The 22,214-nt window shown below is 43.8% G+C and overlaps 1 protein-coding gene across 1 annotated transcript in view; it reads left to right on the forward strand.

Moving 5' to 3' along the window:
• The window catches only part of jarid2b (jumonji and AT-rich interaction domain containing 2b), a 110,673-nt gene that overhangs the window by 53,616 nt on the left and 34,843 nt on the right, over positions 1-22,214 (forward strand). Inside the window, exon 3 of the mRNA XM_073463330.1 lies at positions 7,912-8,041. Coding sequence (XP_073319431.1) covers positions 7,912-8,041 — 130 coding nt within the window. The remainder of the gene's footprint in view (positions 1-7,911; positions 8,042-22,214) is intronic.

Below are 22,214 nucleotides of genomic sequence, written 5' to 3' on the forward strand. Positions count from 1 at the left end.
AAGCAAAGAAAGTGCAGCAGCAGCAATCTGAGGAGTAAATGTCAGAGTTGCCAATTTAGTCTGGCTTGGCTGTCATTAGTGTCTCAGTCCAGCTCTTCAGTGCTTTAATTGCAGGCGACAGTTTTATTAGTTTGTTTGTATGAGAAGACTAAGTGTGTTTTCTTTGAAGACGGAACCTGATTTCACTTTAAATGGAGAGAATCCGATGAGACCTGATGATTAAAGAGTCTCGTTTGCTTACTGTTGTGGGTCAGTGGGCAGCGAGCTGCAGTCTTTCACTTTGCTGGTTCAGTGTCACATCCTCAAAGGAACCCTTGAACTGAAAGTGTTTGCCATTTATTTTCAACTTTTGTTTGTGCATCAAACAGAGAGGCTCTGATGAGGTCTTCCATAAAGCAGCGCACAGAATAAAACATGTGTAGAAGTGTTGTTAAATCGTTTTCAGCTCGGGCCTTTACACTCACCCTCGTGTCTGGACTCATTAAAACACGGACTAATAGAAACCCTGACATGAATTAATACTTGAAGTTGCTTACTTAGACAGAAATCCAATTCCAGGTGGGAGCCTGCTACAGTAACAGTTGAGGCATTTTGCTGTTGTGCCGTGTAAACCTGAAACAACACAAGAAGAGTGAGAGCACGGGGGGGATGAACAGCTTGTTTTGAACCAAGCTGCCACCATGTCTTTGTTTGACACTGGAGCTCCCACACAAAAAAGCCCTCAGCCAGCCAACAGCGGAGATTTGAACTTCACACGTGCCTCAGAAGCTATTCTCAGCTGACATTAACACAACCCAGACACCAAAAGAAAGGAAAGTCATCCAGCCATCCAGCTAGGCAGGAAGGGAGACAGGCAGACAGACAGGAGGGAGGTCTCTTTTGAAATCTAGCTTATCTTTTATACCTTGCGTTTTTTCTCCTTCCCTATTTTCCTCATGTTTTCTTTATTATATATTTTCTGCACCTTCATTTCTCCTCTCTACGTCTGTGCCAAGTGCCCCCTCCCCTCCCTGTATCTCTCTGTGTCTGTCTGGCATCTCATAGCTGCCACTCCAGAGCTCCTCAGGGCCTTTTAAGCCGCCGCGGGTAGCTGACCTTATCGCCTGAATAAAAATGACTCATTAGAAAGCGTCGGCGGCCCGTCGTGCCGGGGGTAACGACAGCAGCCCGCGCTGACACAAAAGGGAGCTGGGCTGAATAGACGGGCCCTGCTGTTTTAGAGCACCGTGGGTTAGCGGGGCTTTGGAGGTTGTATGAGCGGCACAGTTTCCCGTCTCACATAGACGCTGTGGTGAAACTGTCAGCCATTTTGGAGGATCACACTCAGCGTGCGCTACATCCTGAATGGGCAGCCCCTGCTGTTTTAGAGGACTGTGGGTTAGAGAGTCTGGGCTTATGTCGGAGCCAGACATGTGCCACAGTTTTCAGCCTCACACAGGCATTATTGTGAAACTATCAGCCATTTTGGAGCGAGCCAGACCTTGCAGGCACAGAATCATTAAATGTGTGATTGATAGACTTGGTGAGGGAGATGATAGAGATACCTGTCATATCTAAATGATGAGTCAGTTAATGGATCACTCCTTTGTGAGAAAATTAATAAAGGAACATTTTTATAATTTTAGAATTGCTTAAGCAAAACGTTTGCAGGTGTCAGCTTCTCGGACGTGAGAAGTATTGCATGTCTCTGTTCGGCATCATTATAAATCCAATATTTTTGAGTTTTGGTACGTTGTTATTTTACAGAAAAATATTTGAAAGTGGGTACAATTATTTTTTTATTATAAATGTTCATCTAAATTTCAATTTATACAACAACCAGTCATAATTACATTAATGTATTGTTAGATTGTGATTTGTCCATGTGAGGTAACCTGGTCATTCTGGAAACTGAGGAGCCATTAAGCGAACCAGTGCTAATCATATCAGTGTTCATAAAAACTCCTGAGAAGTAGGGAGCGATGCACCACTTGACAGTTTGTTATTTAGCAAAAATGTTTCACGCGAATAAATTCCTTTAAATGATACTGCTTTTCTCCTTTTGTTATATAGTATTATAAGCCCTATTCTGCTGATTATTTTCTCAATTAGTTGTTTAACACAAAATGGTTATCCAAAAATCCAAAATCCCAAAATATTCAGTTTGCTGTCATTGAGGAGTAAAGAAACCAGAAAATATTCACATTCAAGAAGATGGAATCAGAGAATTTTGACTTATTTTCTTAAGAAATTACTCGGCATTTAATTGTTGCCGACTAATCAGTTAATCGATTAATATTCTATAGACGGGATCTGGTCCATATAAACAAAAGGAGCCTCTCTGCTTCAGTGCATTTCGAGACGAGCATCCACCATTTTGGGAAATCATGTGACTGAAGGAGGTTACAGCAGTACCTGGCTGTAACAGCATGTGTCCCCCTCCCCGGGCATCTGTCTCTGCGTCTCTCCCTTCCCACATACCTTCATCCATCCCCAGCTTCTTCCTCCTCCTTTCTCCGTCACCGTGTGGCAGCAGTGGCTATCTGTTTTAGAGGGGGTGTGGCAGTCTGTCAGTCAGCTGTATGTATGTGTGTGCGTGCGTGTGTGTCTGTCTATCTCCCCACCCACTCAGCCTTCTCCCTGCCCATAGCCGGCAATTATGCCATCTCCCCAGCCACTTTACCTCTCGCTGTTGGCAGCCGTCCATCTCGGCGTCCATCACACTTCCTGCCTCTCCCGCTCGCCGCCTGCATTATTTAACAAAATGACATTATGCCCTCCTGCGTCACCCACTCACCCTTCTTACCCGCTCCATCACGGCCACATTCTTCCTCCTCTCATCCTCCATCTCCCTCCATCCCGACCGTCCATCCGGTTGTCTCTCCCCGGATGCAGGGTTTCATTACACATCAATAGGACTCTGGTTACTGCCTTCTCCGCGAGCTCCTGTCTCCTCTCTCCCTCCCGCTGCTCAATCTCCTCGATTATGTTTCCCCACACCCCCACCCTCCTCGCCGTAGTCTCTCTTTCTACCCTCCTGTTCCCTCCATCCGTCTCTGTCTCCCCTTTTTCTCACCATCTCCCTCTTTTCCGCTTTGTCCTTCCTGTCCTCTGCCCCCGTCTGTCTTAACTACCTCCAGTATCTGTCACCCAAATCCCTCCCTCCCTCCTTTTCCTTTCTTCCACCATCGCCACCCTCCCTTCCTTTCTCTTCCTCTCCTGTTCTCCGAATCGTCATAGCTGCGTCTTCTTCCTGTACTTCCTTACCTCGCCATCTCCCTTCGCTATACTCGTCTCTCGTCTCTCCTCTCCTCTCCCCATCCCTTCCTTTCCTCCCTCTCCATTTCCCTGAGTGCTATTGATGGAGGAGCTGGCTGCTGGCCAGAAACCAGGAGGGGCTGAAGAGAGCAGAGAGGGTTCCCAGTTTGCCTATTTCTCCAACTGTCCCCTCTCTTTCTCTTCCTGTCTGTCCGCCAGTCTCAGGACTTGCCGTTCCTGCCCATTTTTTATGCACGCCGTCCCCTTTTCCTTCAGCACTCACTCTGCTGTCACTCTGCTGTCTGTCTGTATTTCCCGTGCTGCCAGCTTCGTGCACGGCCAGAGTGGCAGCCGTGGCAGCTACAAACACTGTGTGGGCCCCTCTATTCTCTCTCTGGAACACCAGCAGAGAGAAAGGAGAGGGAAAAAAGAGAATCTCAGTAGCTGAAAGAGCGCAAGTTTAGTTCATCTGTTAGGCCCTTGCCTGCTCTTACAGTATCCCATCTTTGCCTTTGATGCGTTAGATTTGCAGCCCTGAGCGTCACAAAGCAGATGCCATGTTGCTGAACTTTGCATTGTTGTTGTGTTCTTTTTGTTCTGGCTTGTGGTAAGTGTTGTGCAGTGCTGTTAAGTCCAATTTTGGAATGAGGAGCAATATATTTGGGGCTATTTGAAATCCTCTCGCCAGGCGGTCAATTTTAGTATCTGCTTCCACTCTGAAAACAGAATAAAACGCCTGGGAATGGGTACTATGGGGAGTTCCCCCCAAAATAAAACTGCCCGTTGTTTCTTTTTATATCTTCCCACAGTTTTAATTGTATACAGGCACAGAGGATTACGTGAACAAAGGGCATGAAATAGAGTCTTAGTGCTCTTGTTTATGAGAGGGAAAGTGAGATTGTAGTTTTGTTTAACATCAGAATTTGAAGTGGAAATGTGCAGAATTGTTCATTCATGAGAAGGAAGTGAAAAGACAAATCAAAAGCTGCAACTAATGACTTAATTGTCGATTGTGGCTGCAGAGGAAGTGCATATAATCTGATAAACTGCCTGCAGTGTTGTCACTCAGTGGCTATGTTGAATTGTGGGTAATGTAGGCTCCAGGGTTTGAAAAGGATGCATATAATTAAAAAGGGAATATTTCTGGTTTTGCTCTATAAATTTTTATCATTTGTTTGTATCATTTTCCAAAATGAGTCCAACAGTTATACGACAGACATGCTTCCTGGTGCCTACATTACCCACAATGCAACTTTGCCACTGAGTGACATCACTGGAGGCAATTTACCAGATTACATGCAGCTTCCTCTTGAGCCACAGAAGGCTACATGCAACTTTTGAGGAGTAAAGAAACCGGAAAAAATGCTCACATTTAAGAAGCTTGAATCAGAATTTTGACTTTTTTAAAAATCAATTTTACTCAAAACAATTAATTTAGCAGTTGACTCATAGATGAATTTGAGTAGCTTTAGACTGATTACAGCCATGCATCTGCTCACCAAGAAACAAGTAAGCATTTTATCACACCTATGTTCATGGCCCCTATATGAGTCCCTGTCTGCAGTCATTTACACATTGCGCCTGTGTTTTTAAGGGTAGTCAAGGCCCTATAAGGGTGCACTCTCTGCCCCCACGATGATTCTCCCTTATGGCATGACTCCTCTACTATAGTTCTCTCTTATTACTGTGGCTCACACTAATAGGCTCCTCTCAGCCCTGTGATATGCCATGTTACGCTATGTACCTCTGCTCACTCCCCGCCGCTCTCTCGAGACTCTGAGGTGAACATAGCGAGGCGATGGGCTTAGTTAAGCACGCATAAATCTGATTAGAACCCCCCTCTGTCCCCCCAATAGGAGCAGCTAGTGGGATGGATATCTTTCCCTCTATCTGTTTTTGGCTTTTGTCTGGTCTATCTCTCACTGAGCTGTGTTTGTATTGTAATGTGCTTTTTCCTTCGATCCGTACCTCAGCCACCATCTCCACGTCTGCCACAGTCGCCCATCCCCGGCCCTCTGCCTTCCCAAGATTCCCAGCCCTGCCCCTCAGATGGGCGTTCATGTGCAACCAGCATATGTCAAACAACTCTTTGGAGGAATCGGGGGGGGGGGGGGGATAGATGGGGGGGGGGGGGGGGGGATAGATGGAGGGGAGGGAGCGCAGGAGAGAAGAGGAGGGGGCGGAGAAATGGGCCTCAGCCTGTTTGTTTGCGATCTGTGGGGACATCATGCGTCAGTCATTTTCTGAGCACAATTAAAGTTAATGAGCTAGTTTGGTTTGTCTTTGCTCTGGTGCGACTTTCACTGGCAATGTTGTCCAGAAGTGGTGATCAGGCCTCAGCTAATTGTCATTCTTAAACAGTCCCCCCATGAAGTAGATGGGGAAGTAAAAATAACGACTTCAGTTGTTTAGGAGAATGCTGCAACACTGTTTTGCTGTGAAGCTCAAGAAATGTTTCGTGCACAACAAAACTTTACCCGACTTTCCATTGGCCCATCGGGGTTGATAAGGTAATGACTGAATTTTTATCTCTGGGTGAACTTTTTCCTTTAATCTGTTTAAATCTGTGGAATTGATCCTAAAAAAAGTGTAGAAAATCTCTCACAAATGCAAGTGAACTGAAGTCTTTGTTGCCATTTGAAGCTTTTTTTTCATTTAGAAATGTACTTTAGCCTGAAAGGGGAAACTTCAAAGAGCTCTCAAGTGAAACTCTTGATTGATTAAAGGCACTTGGATGGAGGCCCTTCGTGCTAACCATGGCATTGTAAGGCGGTGACTCACCCCTGCCCTATAGACTTCCAGGCTCTCCAACGCCAACATAAAGCATTGACAGCAATGCGAGGGCCTTACTCATCACGCCGGCGCTTGTTAACTCAGTGACCGCAACGATGTGTGTCTGATGACTGTACCTCCGCTTTCAGGTACTGGCCTGCCCTGCGCGTGTGTGAGAAAAGCCAACAAGCCTGTGTGTGCCCATGCAATAATCATAAAATGTCGCTCTGTGTGTGTGTGTGCTCATTCAGCCTCAAGCACATTTATAAATCTCAGTTAAATCATATGTTTGAAAACTGCTTTTACCTGCTCCACAATCTCCATCCTGTCTCCTACACTGTCATTTGATCCCTCCCCCGTCCCGTCTTCCTCGTATGACACAATGCCTGGGCTTGTTCCACAGTAGCATCCTCGCTAAAAGGATATCATTCAAGTCGCCACTTATCCTAACCTGCGCTCCCCTGACGTTATTATCTTAATTTATTTTCCTTTTGACACCCACTATTAGAAGTTTGCAGCTCAGGGTGAGTGACACATCCCTCCGAAGCATCAGTCAAATGGAATTTCACTGGGCGATGAACTAAGAATCCCTCAGCCAATGAGAAAGTGTCATATCAGTTGATGGGTGAAATGAAAGGATTTATGACAGCGGCGCTCTTGGTTAAATAAACCGCCAGGAGCTTAAACATTCAGTGAGTCATCAGTTGTTTTTGCGAAATGAACTTGAATAATTTAACAACCTGCCATGCTGAAGTCCAGTCAGGCATGAATACTTGTCAGAACGGGTCAAAACGAGCAAAATGTGATTAATTATTGTCAGTGTCAAGAGTTTGATTGCTGCATTGCTCACTCGCTAATTTAAATCTTCAGCTTACATCTCTGCAAAGTGATACCGCAGCTGGCAAGAGCGGCGCAGTTTGTAACATGTGACTGCCCCTCTGTCTCCAGTCGGTCTCCTTGGCAGCTGCCCGCACTCTTCTTTTTTTGATAACTCTTGAAAAGCTTTGAACTTCCCCCAGTCGCTTCCCTGGATAAGTTTGCTCGTTCGCACGCCATTGTTGAATCAGACACTTCCGTGCAGCGCGTTCCAAGAAATCGCAAGAACTGCCCATGAGGAAATCAAGCCTTGTGATATCTATTTAATTTGGTTGTCTTCCTTAATTACCATTGACTTCCACTCCTCTGTTTGACCTAATTTGAATTCGCGGTGCCTGTTGTTGCTTTTGATTTAAGAATCTGTCTGGGGGCTTATTTTGTTTGTCTGAGTTGCTTGCTAAATATTTAATTAGGGCTCTGTCAATTGGGCTCACTAAGAATGTCAAGTCCGGCGATATCTGTTCACTTTTCTCACTGCCTCAGGCTTGTTTTTTTCTTTTTTTTATTTAATTCTCTGTCAAAGGGCAAACATCACGTACGTCAGCAAAGAACAGCAGCTGCATTCAACAAGGGAAAATGTGGACAGAAATATGAATAAGTAACTCCAAACCTGTCCCCTGTGATACTGAAATAGATGTGGCAATATGTGATGTGAGGGACTGTGTGTGTGCAATAGATGATGTATCACCGTTTTCACACTGACTGCAGATGCTTTGGGCTCAGGATCTCTGTGTATTTGAATAATTCGTGCCCTCTCTCTCTATTTATCAACTTCTCTCTTTCTGTCTTTCTCCTGTTTTCTATGTTCTGCACTACACTCTGCACTTTCAGATAAAGCAGACCCACCATAATCATATCAAATGAAATCTATCTACTCTGCTGCGCCAAATCAGAAACGGAAGGCTTTATTAACACTGTCAGATGAAAACAATGTTTGTTCCCTAAAGACTCCAGCAATATTTTAATGCAATATGAAGCCAGATTTCTGGAGGTGGTTGGTAAAATACGATGCTCGTCTCTCCTCAGGTGCTTCACTCCTTGCCAACGGGCAGCTGAACGGCTCGGGGTCAAAGGGCAGCCACAAAGAAGATGGGTCCTTGCGCTCTCAGGGCCTGGATGGTGGCAAGTACGGCGAGGACGGCCCTGCAAAGAAGAGGTAAGACTGCATTTGACTGTGTTTGTATCAGGGTGTCTACAAGTCATAAAACGTCTTGAAATATCTTAAATATCTCAAAGCAGTCCACTGGTCTGCATTGCACACCTATAACACTGTGGGACTCATTATGGACAGTTTAAAAACAAAGGATCAAAATTGATACAGCAGAACCAGCGACATCACCTCTTTTTTTCTAAAACCTAAAGCTCTTCTGGGGGATGTTACAAATCAACAACCATATTCTTACTCATAAGATTTCTCTGCATGGGGCCTTTATATGTATCTACAATGATTGAATAAGAAAAAAGATAAATCATCTTTTTCTGTCCAAAAATCTGTTATTATTTTGGTTAAAAAGATCTTAAAACGCATTGAATTAAAATGTCTGATACCTGTAGACACCCTGGTTTACGTGTGTGTAATCCTGTTTGTGAGTCATCGGGGTCATCAAACTGCTTTACAGAGCGGTGAATCTTGTATTGGTGCAGAACCGCGAGCCTGTCTGTGAGTTCATATCAAAGGGTTGCTGCTGCTGCTGTGAGCGTGATTAGAAACTTTGCACACACATTACTAACTGTACCAGTAGCGTAGTTGTGATGTCCTGAGCTTTGAGGGTTAAGAGTCTGCTGCTCTCAGGTTTTCTACCGTTTACACACTTTATCTTTCTCTTTTTTCTTATTTGCTCTCTTCCTCTGTGTGTAATTCATTCTGTCTGTCTCCCCATACTCTCTTACAACACCCCCCAGGAAAAATCAATTGAAAATGTTTCCACTTTGTCCAGCACATTGATTTATAAACTTAGTGTATGCACTCTCTTTGTCATTTCTTCCTCTTTCTCCTCCTCTGGACGAGAGCAAGTTGCCTATTAGTTGTGTAATAGAAGATGACAGTCAACAGAGAAGTGTAAATAGTGCCACCCTGTAAAGGGCGCCGAGGTCTTTTTAATGAGCACGCCCCCTCATCTTTTAATGCAAATGCCATTTCAGTCATTTATAATTAGCCACTTAAAGGAATGTTGCCATGCATTTCCAAATGAATCACTTAAAAATTTAAGTTGGCACAGAGTACAATGAGCTGTTCATTTCCAGCCAGCATATTTTGATTTTTTTTTTTTTTTTTTTTTTTTTTTTTTTTTTTTAAAAGAAAGCATTTATATCACAAGTAAATTATTTAAATGGCTTTTGTCTGTTAAATAAATAGTAATTTTCAGAGAGACTGGTGCGAAACACTGCTCTCTGTCTTAGACAGATGTTCTTGGAAAATGGAATAAACGATTGTTGGAAAATGTGATGCTTTTTAATGCATTCAGCATGAAGCAGTTTTTGAAATCACAAGCTGGAAAATATGATTTACAAATAATCACGCTCTATAGAGTGTACAGCAGATTAAAAATGGCTGGCGTGATGTTTCTCCCTCTGCACACACACATAAAACGGCACACAATGCACCTTTTTTTCTTATTATATTTTCATTCTCACTCCCACTTTTCATTCCAGCTACTGTAGATGGCAGGTGTGTGTGTGTGTGTGTGTGTGTGTGTGTGTGTGTGTGTGTGTGTGTGTGTGTGTGTGTGTGTGTGTGTGTGTGTGTGTGTGTGTGTGTGTGTGTGTGTGTGTGTGTGTGTGTGTTGTTTTGTTCTGCTGCTGGTCTCTCGCTCACACACATTGACAGGGCATCAAAGCATCAGTGTAAAGCTAGGGGCGGAGTCTGGGGGGGCCGGACAGCAGCAGATGTCCTTCTGTAATGAGCGGCCCATACAGGCTCCATTCACTGCGTGTCAAGCACCTGCCTGAGTCCTCCTCGCTGTCACTCGATACTGTAACCTCCAAATCTGAGCTCAGTCATGATGAGCTTTCATCTACCTGGCTCCGAAACAGGAGAGCAGCTGATAAGACATTTAAAGTTTCTCAGAAGACATAAAAAGAATGAAAATGCTCTCTGTTTTTTTGCGAGTAGTAGAAAAAAAAATCCTCTTAACAGGTGAGCTTGAAGTCAGCCAGGATAAACGAGGTGAGGTTGTACACACAAGAGAATAAGTGTAGCGGCCACTGCCTGACTGACAACAACAGAAAGTGTTGAATTGAAACCAAGTGACCCTGCGGCTCATATTATAGCAAAGCGTAAACACTTTACTCGGCACCAACTGAGCGAGAAAAGCACCGAAGGAATAACTTATAACAAGGACACTCTCACACTTTTATTCTCTCTTGCTCTGATGGCCTGTAGTGCTGTGCCTGTGTGTATCTGTGTGTGTGTATGTTGAGTGAAGTTCAGTTAGAGGCCACCCTGATCCGTGGTTTTCATTAGTGCACTACACACACACATGCACACAAACACACACACACACACACACACACAGCAGGACTGAATGAAGAAAGGCTCTATCTGATGCTAATGAAACACAAGCCTAGCCAGTACTTGGCAATGCCTCATGCCCTCTTAAAAAGCTTATTATGTGTGTATGTGTGTGTGCGCTTTATGTGTGAAGGATGACTCTAGTGCCCTGGCATGGCTGCCCCGCACTGTTCCTGAACAGGACTAACTGAGACGATGCCAGGAGCTTTTACACCTGGCACTGGCCAAAACAGAAGGGAGGAGCGGTGGCATAGCTGGTTCCAATTTTTTTTTTTTGAGCGAAGAAAAAAGTTTTCACACAGCAGAGAGAGAGAGAGAGAGAGGATGAAGGGATAGAGGGGAGACGGAGAGGGGAAAGACTGGGAGGAGCAGCAAAGAGAGAAAGAGAGAGAGAGGGAGGGAGAGAGGAAGGAGACAGAAGGACAGGTGCGAGTGATTTTTGGCAGGAAGCGGCCCCCTTTAGAAGTCTTTGAGATCAACTCTGTGTTTGCCTTCCCATGCTCCTGAGATTGGTGGTGGAGACTGGCAGCACATCCTCTAAAACATGCCAGCTCATTGTAGCCCTCTCCTACCAGCATGACCATATTCTCCAAATGGGGTTTCCCCTGCCAAAAGTGGTGCCTGCACACTCAAACACACAGGCACAAACTTTTATGCACAACCCAGCACAGTCTCATCTTCACTGCCATGGTTTACTGACCTAGATATATTCCTGCACCTCTGCTCCTCGCCCACGTTTGACTTAGGCTGAAGAGCGTCTGTGTGTTTAGCAGTCACTGAGGTGTCAAGACAGCATGCTTTTAAAGTGGCACCATGTAGTTTGAGAAGAAATTCAAAGTCTTTTATTATTTTTTAATGAGGTAATAATACAAACTCAGAAATTATTTTTTCCATAACTGAATAAACAAGCTGTTCTCAGAGGTAATAAGGTCCCCAGAACACTGTTTGAAGCCAGAAAGATGGTAGGGTCTGCCACATATAAACAAATTAAAACAGTATGAAACTGTGTTGTCCTTTTAAGGTCTCTTTGTTTATTTAGTTTATGCGGTCATAAAAATGAAGAGAGTTTGTTTAGGCATAAAACAATTAGTCGAAGTGAATGAAATGTCTTCCCCAAAACTACATAATGCACCTTTAAATGGTGTTGCTGTCCTGGCATGCAGAGTAGCAAAATAAGTTTAAGCAGTTGAATACTTCTGTGTTGCTCCCTGCAGGAACTTCAGTCGTACAACAGGCTACTTTTACAGAAGCCTCTCCACCAATAAGCTGTCATAACTTTGGCGTTTAGACAGCGTCTTGTAAAGTCATAAATGAAACGAGTAAACCACACACTGGTATTTTAATTCAGTATTACTGGTCTGGCAGGTATAATCTAAACATCACTCCAGTGTGGTTTTCTTTTTCATGATCGGGGGATTTTCTTGCGGCTTTAATCGTTTTGACTCTGGAGCATGGAGGCGTTTTAATCATGATTAAGTGTAAGAAAAAGGAAAAATCTCAAGCTTTTAATCGCATGTGTTTTAAGATTATTAGTATCTTGGATGCAATCGGAGCCAGACGAAATGAGATCACGATGCGTCTTGTGTTGGCGTAGAAAACAGCAACTCGGCCATTAGTTCAGCTGAGTTTGAATGTACTTACAGCGCTGTAAAAGTGTGGGGTAGAGTGTGTGTGGATCAGAAGTTGAGTGGCCCTTTCAAACAGACTTCTCAACTTAATTTTCTGCGTTCTCTTTCTCTCTCTCCCTCTTTTCTCTTTCTCTTTTTTTCTCTCTCTCTACATTGAACCCCACTTTTGGCTCTCTTTGAATCTGCTCTCTCTGTTGTCTCAGCCAAGACACACACTCACACACTCAGCTGCTGCCGCTTGTTTTGTTTCGACTTAATGAATGCCAAGTGTGTACACACACAGAGACGCACACACGCATTCACACAGACACACACACACACACTTGTCTTGTCTAGCGTAACCAATGACTCTTGTCAGTAATGCATAATCACCATTTCCATTTATGAGGGATTACATGGATGTGCGCGCAGGCCTGCACGCACACACTGCAAATGTGTGTGTTAATAGACGGCCATAATGTGTCTATTGATTTACTGAAGACGGTATTTTGAGGGGACCTATATGTAGTGCAACACCGAACACCTAATGTTCTCACAGTCATAACCAAATAAGCATACATTTTGTTTACGAGAAAGCAGGATAGACGGTCCTTGCGGTCGTGCCTTTAAATTTGGACTATGATTAGAGTTGGGGTTATTGTCTGTGCTTATTCCTGCACAGATTAAACAGCTTCTCTCTTTGTTTTTCCGTCTCCCTCTCTCTGTCTGGCGGCCTGTCAGTGACTCACCCCGGCATGTCAACACGTCAGTCTCCAAAATCTCCTCTAAACTCTCCTCTCATTGTCGCTGCGGCTTTATGAAAGCCTTCCGCTCCGCTGAAAATGGCAGGGTGAAGGAGTATTAACCAACCACCACAGTGCATAATGTCACTCAGCGCACAAACTCGCTGCCATAATCGCTGTCTAATACGAGTGCTAACGCGGCGATTGTTGCGCAGATTAACCGTGATGCAACTGGTTTGCGTGGCGCTTCTTAAAACATAATGCAACAAAATCTAAATGGTTCATGGGATTTACAATACACTTTTATTTCTGTGTCTGGAGCAATCGGGGCTGCCAGTCGGAAAAGTCTTTTAATAGTTTGTGTTCTTCTTGTAGCTGTGAGAATATCTATTGTAAGCCAAGCTGTTATAATGACTGAAAATACTGCATCAGTACATTGATGTGTGTGTGTGCGTGTGTCTTTAGTGCTTAGACCACCTTGCATGTTTGTACATGTGTACTTCAATTGCTTTCAAATGTGTCTGCTGAGTTGTTCTCATCACTGAACCACATGATACCAGGACACTTTAAAGGGACAGTTCACCCCAAATCAAAAACACATATTTTTACTCTTACCTGTAACGCTATTTATCCATCTAGATTGTTTTGGTGTGAGTTGCCAAGTTTTGGAGATATTGACCATAGAGACGTATGCTTTCTCTCCAGTATAAGGGTACTAGGAACAGTTTCCTTACCCCGTCATCACACAGAGGGAAGCATGCATCTACACATGGGTGACAGGCTAGCTAAGTAAGCTAACTAAGCTAGCTAACGTGACTGCCTTTATTGTTTACATCCCGGATTTTAAGTCCCTTTGAATTGGAACTCTAAAATAATAAAATGTACCTTTTTTTTATTTCACTGTACGCCACAGCCTCCTTTGTCTGTAGCCCCAAGGCCTGCAGTCCACTCACGGTCTCTAAAGGTCCACGTACGTGACTCTGGCTTAATTAGACTGATTGCTTAGCACATACAGAACCTTCTCTGATGTTTATTGACCTAACTTGGCTGTGGTCAGCCTGTCCCATGGGTGATTTAAGGAGGACTGCAAGGTCAGAGGTCACAGGGTTTGAGTTCAGCCCATGTTGTGAAGGGGTGGGGGCTGGCAAATAGCCCAGAGCAGTGGACCTTGACTGCTAACAAAGCCTACATCTAAGTGCGCCGTCTTATCTTTTCTCTCCGAGTGAAAAGAAAGCAGAGCAGGAAGTGCTGTTAATTCACAACAAATTCAAAACCTCTGGCCTTAATCTGTGCGAAGCCCTTTTGGTGTTTTGAAGTTATTTCAATGGCGTTTGAATAAGTATAGTACCACTTTTGTATATTAGCACTTTCAAGGTGACAAGGGGGACAATGGCTGACTTCCATCTGACCTGATATAGCATTTATATATTCACAGTGATACAGCTAAGCTTGATCTATTGTCAAGATGTCTTTTCTCTCCACATCTGCCTATCAGGCCATCTCCACTCTCATTGTTTCATTCAAAAAAAGGGAGGGAGGGAGGGGGGCGCAAGTGAAAAGCCAAGGTTATATTTAAATATGCACACAAGCCCGGCTGTATCTTAAATCTCAAATGAATTTGAGCTTTATTGTGGCTACTTGAAGCATATAGCTGCCCCAGCTGGGTCACAGGCACACTGACTATGACACCTCTGAATAACACTTTCACATTTATCTTGATGTCAACGCAAAGCAGTTGAGCGTTAAAACCACGTACTGACAAAATATACAGAAATACTGTAGTCGTGGTTATTAAGGCCTGCTCCATGATGACTTCTGTGTGCATATTTGTCCTCCCAGCAGCCTTGCTTCACTGACAAATGATGGTGTTTATTTGTGTTTGGTGTGCACATGCTCGGTGTATATGCGACTGGGGGTCCATGCAGGGGCTGTTTGCATATGTGAAGGTCAGAAGGTCAGTGGGACAGTCCACCGCAGTGCCGTCCTCTTTCTAAATGCACTGCGACAGAAAAGCAATAAACACACTGAGTGAGGTTGAGTGTTCAGTTACGACTGTTTACACTGACCACACATCAGCCATTTTAGGGTTTGTGTTGCTGTCTGAATATATCACAACGAACTTTCAACCTGGGTAGCTGCTCACTACATGCTAAGAAGTGACATCTGTAAAAGCCAGCTGATTATTTTTCTTCATTTAAAGAAGACCTGTTGGGCTTCTTTGTTTTTTTCCCTTTCCTTCAGTGTGTTAAAACAGTTCTTGTGCATGTGAAAGGTCTTGAAAATTAAAAAGTCTACAAAAGCTCCTCTGTCCTACAGAAAACACTGCTCCTTAAACCCGCCCAGTAGTCTGGCCTTTTAATTTAGTGACTTTTGACATCACACTACGTCATTCGCATAATTTAGGCCTAACTGCTAGTTTTGCATGTAAGAATTTATTTATCTACTCTGGTGTTTGTTAGCAACACTGGCTCAGGCATATGTGAGCTGACCAATCAGAGCCGACTGGATATTCAGGAGGGTGGGGGCCTTAAAGAGACAGGAGCCAAAACGGAGCGTTTCAGACAGAGGGCGAATGCAGTGCTGCATCACTGGACAGTATGAGAAAACTGATGAGCTTTTTGTGCATTAAAACATGTAAACCTATTCTAGTAGTAACTAGAAATAAGATTGTGAACCTAAAAATGAGCACAATATGTCTTTGATACACTTGGAGTGATTTAATGTGCCAAACTAAAGGGTGTACAGTGGATGCTGTACAAGAAAAGTTTATCCATGTGAAAACATAGTAGCCGTGGAGCTTTGTCTCTTTCATACACATGTTTTAATGCTCAAATTCACACATACACATGGTGTGAATTACAGTGTGATCACTGTGAATTCACAGAATGTATTCTCACTAATTTTATCTGCTGATGGATCTGATCCAAGGAGACAGAAATAAATATAGACAGATGAGCAGGCGGAGACATTGATTACACACACGTTTTGACGCTTAATCCCTGCATATAAACATTCGTACTCGTATGTACATAGACATGTATGTTGCTCTGATCGGGACAAAATGGACTCAAGCGCACACACACACCGAAACAGACACACGTACACAGTCCTCTCACAGAGCCAGCTGCAGTGAGGTAGTCTTTTATCAGGACCATGTGGGCCATCTGGAGCCAATTAATACAGCCCCTAAGGTACAGACTCTGGATCAGCGCTCTTCTCCTCACACAATAACCTTTACCATGGGAGGGAAGACGAGGTCTGACTAGAGCCCAGCCTCATGCCAACATCGATCAAACCTTTTGGACACGCTGTGTACGAGCTCGAGACTCTGCTTGATTCAGATGTGCCTTGTAAAGACTGAGAAGCCAGATTCAGAATGTGTGACATGTCTTTAGAATTACTTGTACTGGTTTGGGTTTATTTACTGAATTCCTGGAACAGGTGTGATCAATAAAACACATTCAAATGTTACAAATATACAATTATTCAGACGTGAACAAACGTGTGTGCTTTTTTAATAATTAGCTGTATTAATCACTTCTTCCTTTCCTGTTATTTTCCTTTGGTTTCTGTCGTTCTTATTCTCTTTCTAGTGGTATGCATGGAGTTTTTGAATGGATGCAATTAAGATGAACAGTTAAATTCCTATTAATTAATACCGCTTTTTTTTTTTTTTTGGCATCGCTGGCAGGGGCCTGTATCCAAATAACTTCCCCGTATTAAGAGTGCTTTAGAAGTCAGAGGCTGACACACATTTGCACAAATCAACTCAGGGACTACTAGCTCCTGTTCCCTCGCCAGCCTTATCCAAATATTGGGTTACAGCAGCGCAGCAAAGGTCTGAAACCAAACCGCGCAGCGACTGCCACACATATAACAGCCAAGGCTCTACTGTGGAGGGACCCAGGGATCGTCTACATGGCACACGGTGTACAGTGCGTGACCTCGGGACCACAGACACACTCGTCATTAAATGCCTTCTCACATTAGGGTGCTCAGTCATTCAGTGTGTCATTCCATCCGCTCATTCATTAAGGTGGAAAGTTTCATCCATTTACACAAACGCTAAATATAAATGTTCTCCTAAGCTGCCGAGTCATCCGTAACAACCCTCTGTGAAGTTCAAGTCTCGACAGTGTTTGCATCACTTTGTTTCTCCCCTCTGCTGCTCTAAATTATATATCACTTGTACATATTGGACTCCAGTCATCAATATTTGATATACGTAAAGAATTGAAAGATGCTGATATGCTGAGCCGGCAGCTTGCCCAATAAATCAAACATGCATCCAACAATCACTCCCGCCTAATTGGCATTTGAAGCATTTCTGCTTTGCATCTATTATAAGTGTTTTATGCACAAATGAGTTGATATTTGGCTTAATAAATCAGCTGTTGTCAGCTCCATACACACAAACACACACGCACGTGCTTAGTCATCTAGTTTCTTGCACTCTGCACTCTCTGGCTGACAGTGTAAGAAGCCGGTTATGGTTTGAGGTTTCCAGTTGTGATGCTGTCTTCCCACACTGAGAGTTATGGACTGAGTGTGAGGGAGAGAGTCGTTTTTTTGCTGGGACGAGGGTCAGAGAGGAGGGTGGAGCCGGGAGGGAATGTCTTCTTACACGGGGCGGTTGCTTGCCAACGCCCCTCGAAGTGTAAGTCAAGATGACCACGGCGAGAGCCATCGCAGCAGTTCCCATGGAAACGGACATCGCTGGGAAGGTGTTGATAAGATGGAGACCGAAGAAGAGAGCTCGATGTCTTTGATTGACAAGGTCCGTCTGCGTGTGTGGGATCTATGTCGACTGTCCAAATTCGTGATCTGTCTTTTAGCTGAGAAAAACACATTAAACAAGCTGCGGCTCGTCCTCCTCTCAGTCCCATCATCATCATCATCGCCACCTCCTCCCTTTGTTTCCCTCTTACTTCTGTTTATGAGGGAAGTCACAAATGGCCCTTTATCCTCTCCCTTTCTTCTTCCTCCTTTTCGTCTCCTCGCCGGCTGACGGGGGTCGTCAGAAATGTTCTCACTCCGTCTCTCTCGGAGATAATCAATGCTAACGCAGCTACGGTGGCACGTGTAATATTAGACATTAGAGCAGCCCTTTGAAGGCTGGATGGCTGGGGGGTAGCAGGAAGGGATGGAGGGAGGAAGGGATGGATGAAAGGTGGATTAGAAAGAGATGAATGGGGACATCCTGCTGTAATCTCTCTGCTTTTTCTCCCTCTATCAGATCTCTGTTTCCTCTTTTCCCTCCCTGCCTCTCGTTCTCCTTCAATCAGGGCAATCAGGCTAATTTTAACTCACGTAAGCCTCACTTACCTACTATGGCACTGTACCAATTAGTATTCTATAGTTCAACACGCATGGGAACATAGTGTACCCTGGCTCACACACACACAGAGGCAGCCGTCCTCTGGGCAGACGGAGGGCTAAATCAGAGGATCATGTTACCACTCAGTCCTCAGTGCAGTGGCAGCATGTACAAAAACAGTCATGTCACTGCAAATTGTTCCCATGCTGTTTTCTCAACATTTAACTGGTCTTTGGGACTCTGAAAAGTGTGTGTGTGTGTGTGTGTGTGTGTGTGTGTGTGTGAGAGAGAGAGAGAGCGAGCTAAGCTTGATTGTCTCGCCATCCTTTATGACTAAAAAGAAGTCGCTCTGCATTGATATATTGGCAAAACTTTAGGGACATTGCTCAATTTCAGAGGAGTCTGTCTGAATAAGTGTTACTATAATTCTTTTCCACGCTCTAATTTCCCGACGTCCTTGATGGTGATAATCACAGTAATTCTGTTACGCCACCTGATTTCCAAAGAGGAGCGCTGTCTGTCATCTTTTAAAATAATCACCTACTGAAGTTGTAGTTCCCGCAGCGGAAGGTGATACGCTTTTATTTTTCCGTTTTCCCCGCCTGTGGATCCACTGCCAAACCTCTGCATTATCACATCATCATCTGTTTTTATTACCTTTTTATTAGGCTTGTCTTTGCTGTGAGCATACCAATAAATGGAGATGACAAGAACTGATAAAACAAAGAGAGATGTACATAAAGAGAGATTTAGTCCAATTACTGGAGATTACCTGTGACCGCAAACTGTATTTTCAGTGAGTTTGGGAAAGCCCCCCCCAGCGCATCTCCCGTGTTAGTTAATACGTTACAGATAACAGAGGATCGTCCCGGGGAAACCTGCGGCTTGTTTAGAGAGGCTCTGGTTGACTGTCTAGACAGGATGTAGTAAGCTCTATTAGCTCATCTGTCTCTGTCCCCATTTTTTTTGCTTTACTTCTGTTATCATACTGCCTGTTTTCATTTTTTTTTTGTGTACGCGTGTCAGTCAACTATTCCCCCTCTCTCGCCCTTTTTAAGTAGTTAAATAGGATCCTATTCATGTGAAGCTGGAGCAATAAAACTATTCAGGGTTTAGCTTACCAAAGAGGCTTTTATGGAGAGCTGTGCTTACTATTTAAAAGTGTTCGTAGCACAGCTTAGTCTGCTGCTGCTCCCTCCTCTGCGATATTAAATTGCAGATGATTGAATTTATAGGACGGTAGGACACGTTTGGGCGGCTGCACATTTGAACCATTAGCATAGCAACAGCTACACTGCCACGGGCATGGTAAGGTCTATGGAAAAGCATTAAGAAATGTTATTAATAAGAAATTACTATTGGTATGAAGGTGCTGTAAGGAGAGAGGTTCAAGGTTCATCAAAGTCTACAGTTTAGAGAGTGTAGTTTAACCGTAAACTACAGTATTACCTGTGCTTGGCTTGAAGTTGTCAATTTTTCTTGTAATTTGACAACTTCCATGTAGTGTTTAAGTGTCCTGTAGTGGCATGTTTGTGGTTAAAGTTACCACAGTAACTCTGATTGCAGCATCTCTGTGTATACTGTGTGTCTTTCCTTCTCCTTCTCACGCTGCATCTTACTCAGTCACGCAAGCCTCTCTTCTTCCAGCTTCCCTCCCAGCAGCCCGTCCTTCCCACTCTCCATCACTTCATCTCACTTTCTAGCTCTGGCCTCATCCCTTTCGGTACTTTTTTCAGTCTGTATGTCCTGCACTCTCCATCCCTCGTGGGCACAGCCAGAGTTATATTACGGTGTGCGTGCAGACTTAGAAGGTAAATGTTTCATGAGGGCAGACGTGAAGTTGGGTAGGCAAGGCTTTAAGGATGTATTCTGAGTCCCCTTGCCTGTGCGTAGAAGTGTTTGCATTTGATTGCATCTGTGAGCCTCCTCCAGTCAGGCAACAAGAGAAGGCCAGCCCAGCGGACACAATGCGGATGTGTGAAACAAAAAGGGTTGTGCTTTTACCTCACACTTTTTTATCTTTTGTGCTTGTCTTGTAGCTGTTTATCACACTTCTCCTTCTGTAACTGGTCAGGCGGCGCTGCTCATTATTTGCACAATTAATCGCTCAGTCTATAAATAAAAAAAGTCAAAACATTTTGTAAAATGTTCATCCAGAGCCCAAAACGACGTCCTCAAGTTGCCTCTTTTGTCCAACTAATAGTCCAAAAAGAGCAAAATCCTGCATTGATTAAGCTGGAAGCAGCAAATGTTTGACATATTTGCTTGCAAAATGAGCGAAAAGATGAATTGATTAAAATAAAGTTGGCAACTATTTTTCTTTTGATCCACTAATAAATGAATCAACTAATCTTTGCAGCTTTTGTATCCGGCCTTGAATGGATTTTGAGGATTTATTGGTCCATTCTGTTCTTTCTCTCAGCTTTTCATCATTTTTATGATTATGATTTTCCTTTTCACTGTCTGCTTGACTGTATTAGTCTTGTCCATTCTTAATCTACGTCCCAGTGTTGCCACCATACTAACATTTCTGTCTTCAATACAAAACCTTAAAAAAACACAGATTTTCGATACCAATGGGGAAAAAATTGAGGTTGAAATTTCAGAATTTTATTAGATGATAAATATAAAAGGGCTGTTACATGACGACAAGATACAACTTTTTCTTGGCTGGTAGCAGAGAACCGTAAAAAGACTGTCGTAAACATTAAATATCACACTTTTTTGGCAACATTCGCTTTTTTCTCTTTAGATTAGGCCTTTTATAAACAATGTGTGTGTGTTTCTGTCTTCCATTTACTATCATCTGCTGACATACCCTCTATCCAAACTGCTTGACAACCTCCTGAAAACTCAGCTTCTCTCTTCTCTTTCTTATTTTCTCTCTTCCATTCCTCAGAAGTATCTCGGTTCTTGTGCATGTGCTGCCTTTCCTGCCCTCAATCTCTGTTCTCCGTATTTTGACAGTAAATCACAGCCTTGTGTGAAGTGACACCTGTCCCCATTGTGTTGTTTTGCCTATTGAACCGTCATGTTCTTTGTTCCGTAATAGCAGGGGAAAGCGCACCTCCTGTGTGCACCTAGCTTTTACGTGAATGTTGGAATAAGGCGGCGCTATAATACCTTCTAGATTACTTTTCACTGCCATTTGTTTGGAGACTAAACGCTTTAAATGTTGTGTACAGTAGACGTTTTTGGAAATTCCAAATCAAAGCCAATTAGATTTGTGTAAATGCTGATCGCTTTTGTGTACTATTGAATTCCAGCTCGTAAAATGCCAGCCGGATCAAAGTCACCGGCTTTTGTTTATTGAGTGTTTTGATTGTAAACAAACGGGGCGTGTGCAAACAGAGTTGTGTTCGGTTTCCTCACACGTCGCGCCCAAATGCGGCGCTTTGGCAATGTGCGTGCAATCATCTCTCAATTTCTCACACATCGAGCTTACACCCGTGTCACGGCAGGAAATTGACACGTTTTGACGCCGCGCTGCACCCTGATTGAAGTGTAATCGGAACTCTGCACCTTTTCAGAGTGCCCAAATGCATTGTGGGTGATCTCCAGACATGATCATATCTTCCCTTGCTTCAATCCGGTCCGTGGCAAATTGACAAATAATACCAGGATATCACATTGCTTCTATCACTACGCCTCGACATTTCTAGCATCGCTCACACACACACACACACACGGCTGCACTAATCGATTGAGGCCACTTGCTGGTTCATGTGGCCCCTGACAGTCTACGACTTTAATGGTTTGTGTGCGTGTGTGGGTGCCTGTGCCTACATGTTAAGTGTGTGTGTGAGAGAGAGAGCGTCCACAGCCACATGTGTCTGTGTGTGAGCGTGTGTGTGGCGGTGTGACGAGCAAGTCCATCGCTTTCTCTCAGACATCCACTTCTTTAATATTCTCCTCCTTCCCCCGCTGCCACTGACACACACTGTGAAATAGAGAGAGAAAAGAGACGAGCAGAGAGAAGAATGAGAGAGACGTTTCAAAGGTGTTGTGCGGCACATAGGAAAGTAAGCACAAGGTAGAAGGAGGGGGAATAAAATGGTGAAGAGAAAGAAGAAAAAATGATGAAAGAAAGTTGGAGAGATAAAGAAGCTGAAGTTGTTCTGGCGGTGTGTGTGCTTGCTTTTTGCAGACAG

This window comes from Pagrus major, chromosome 3, assembly GCF_040436345.1.
Source record: "Pagrus major chromosome 3, Pma_NU_1.0".
Taxonomy (NCBI): Eukaryota; Metazoa; Chordata; class Actinopteri; order Spariformes; family Sparidae; genus Pagrus; species Pagrus major.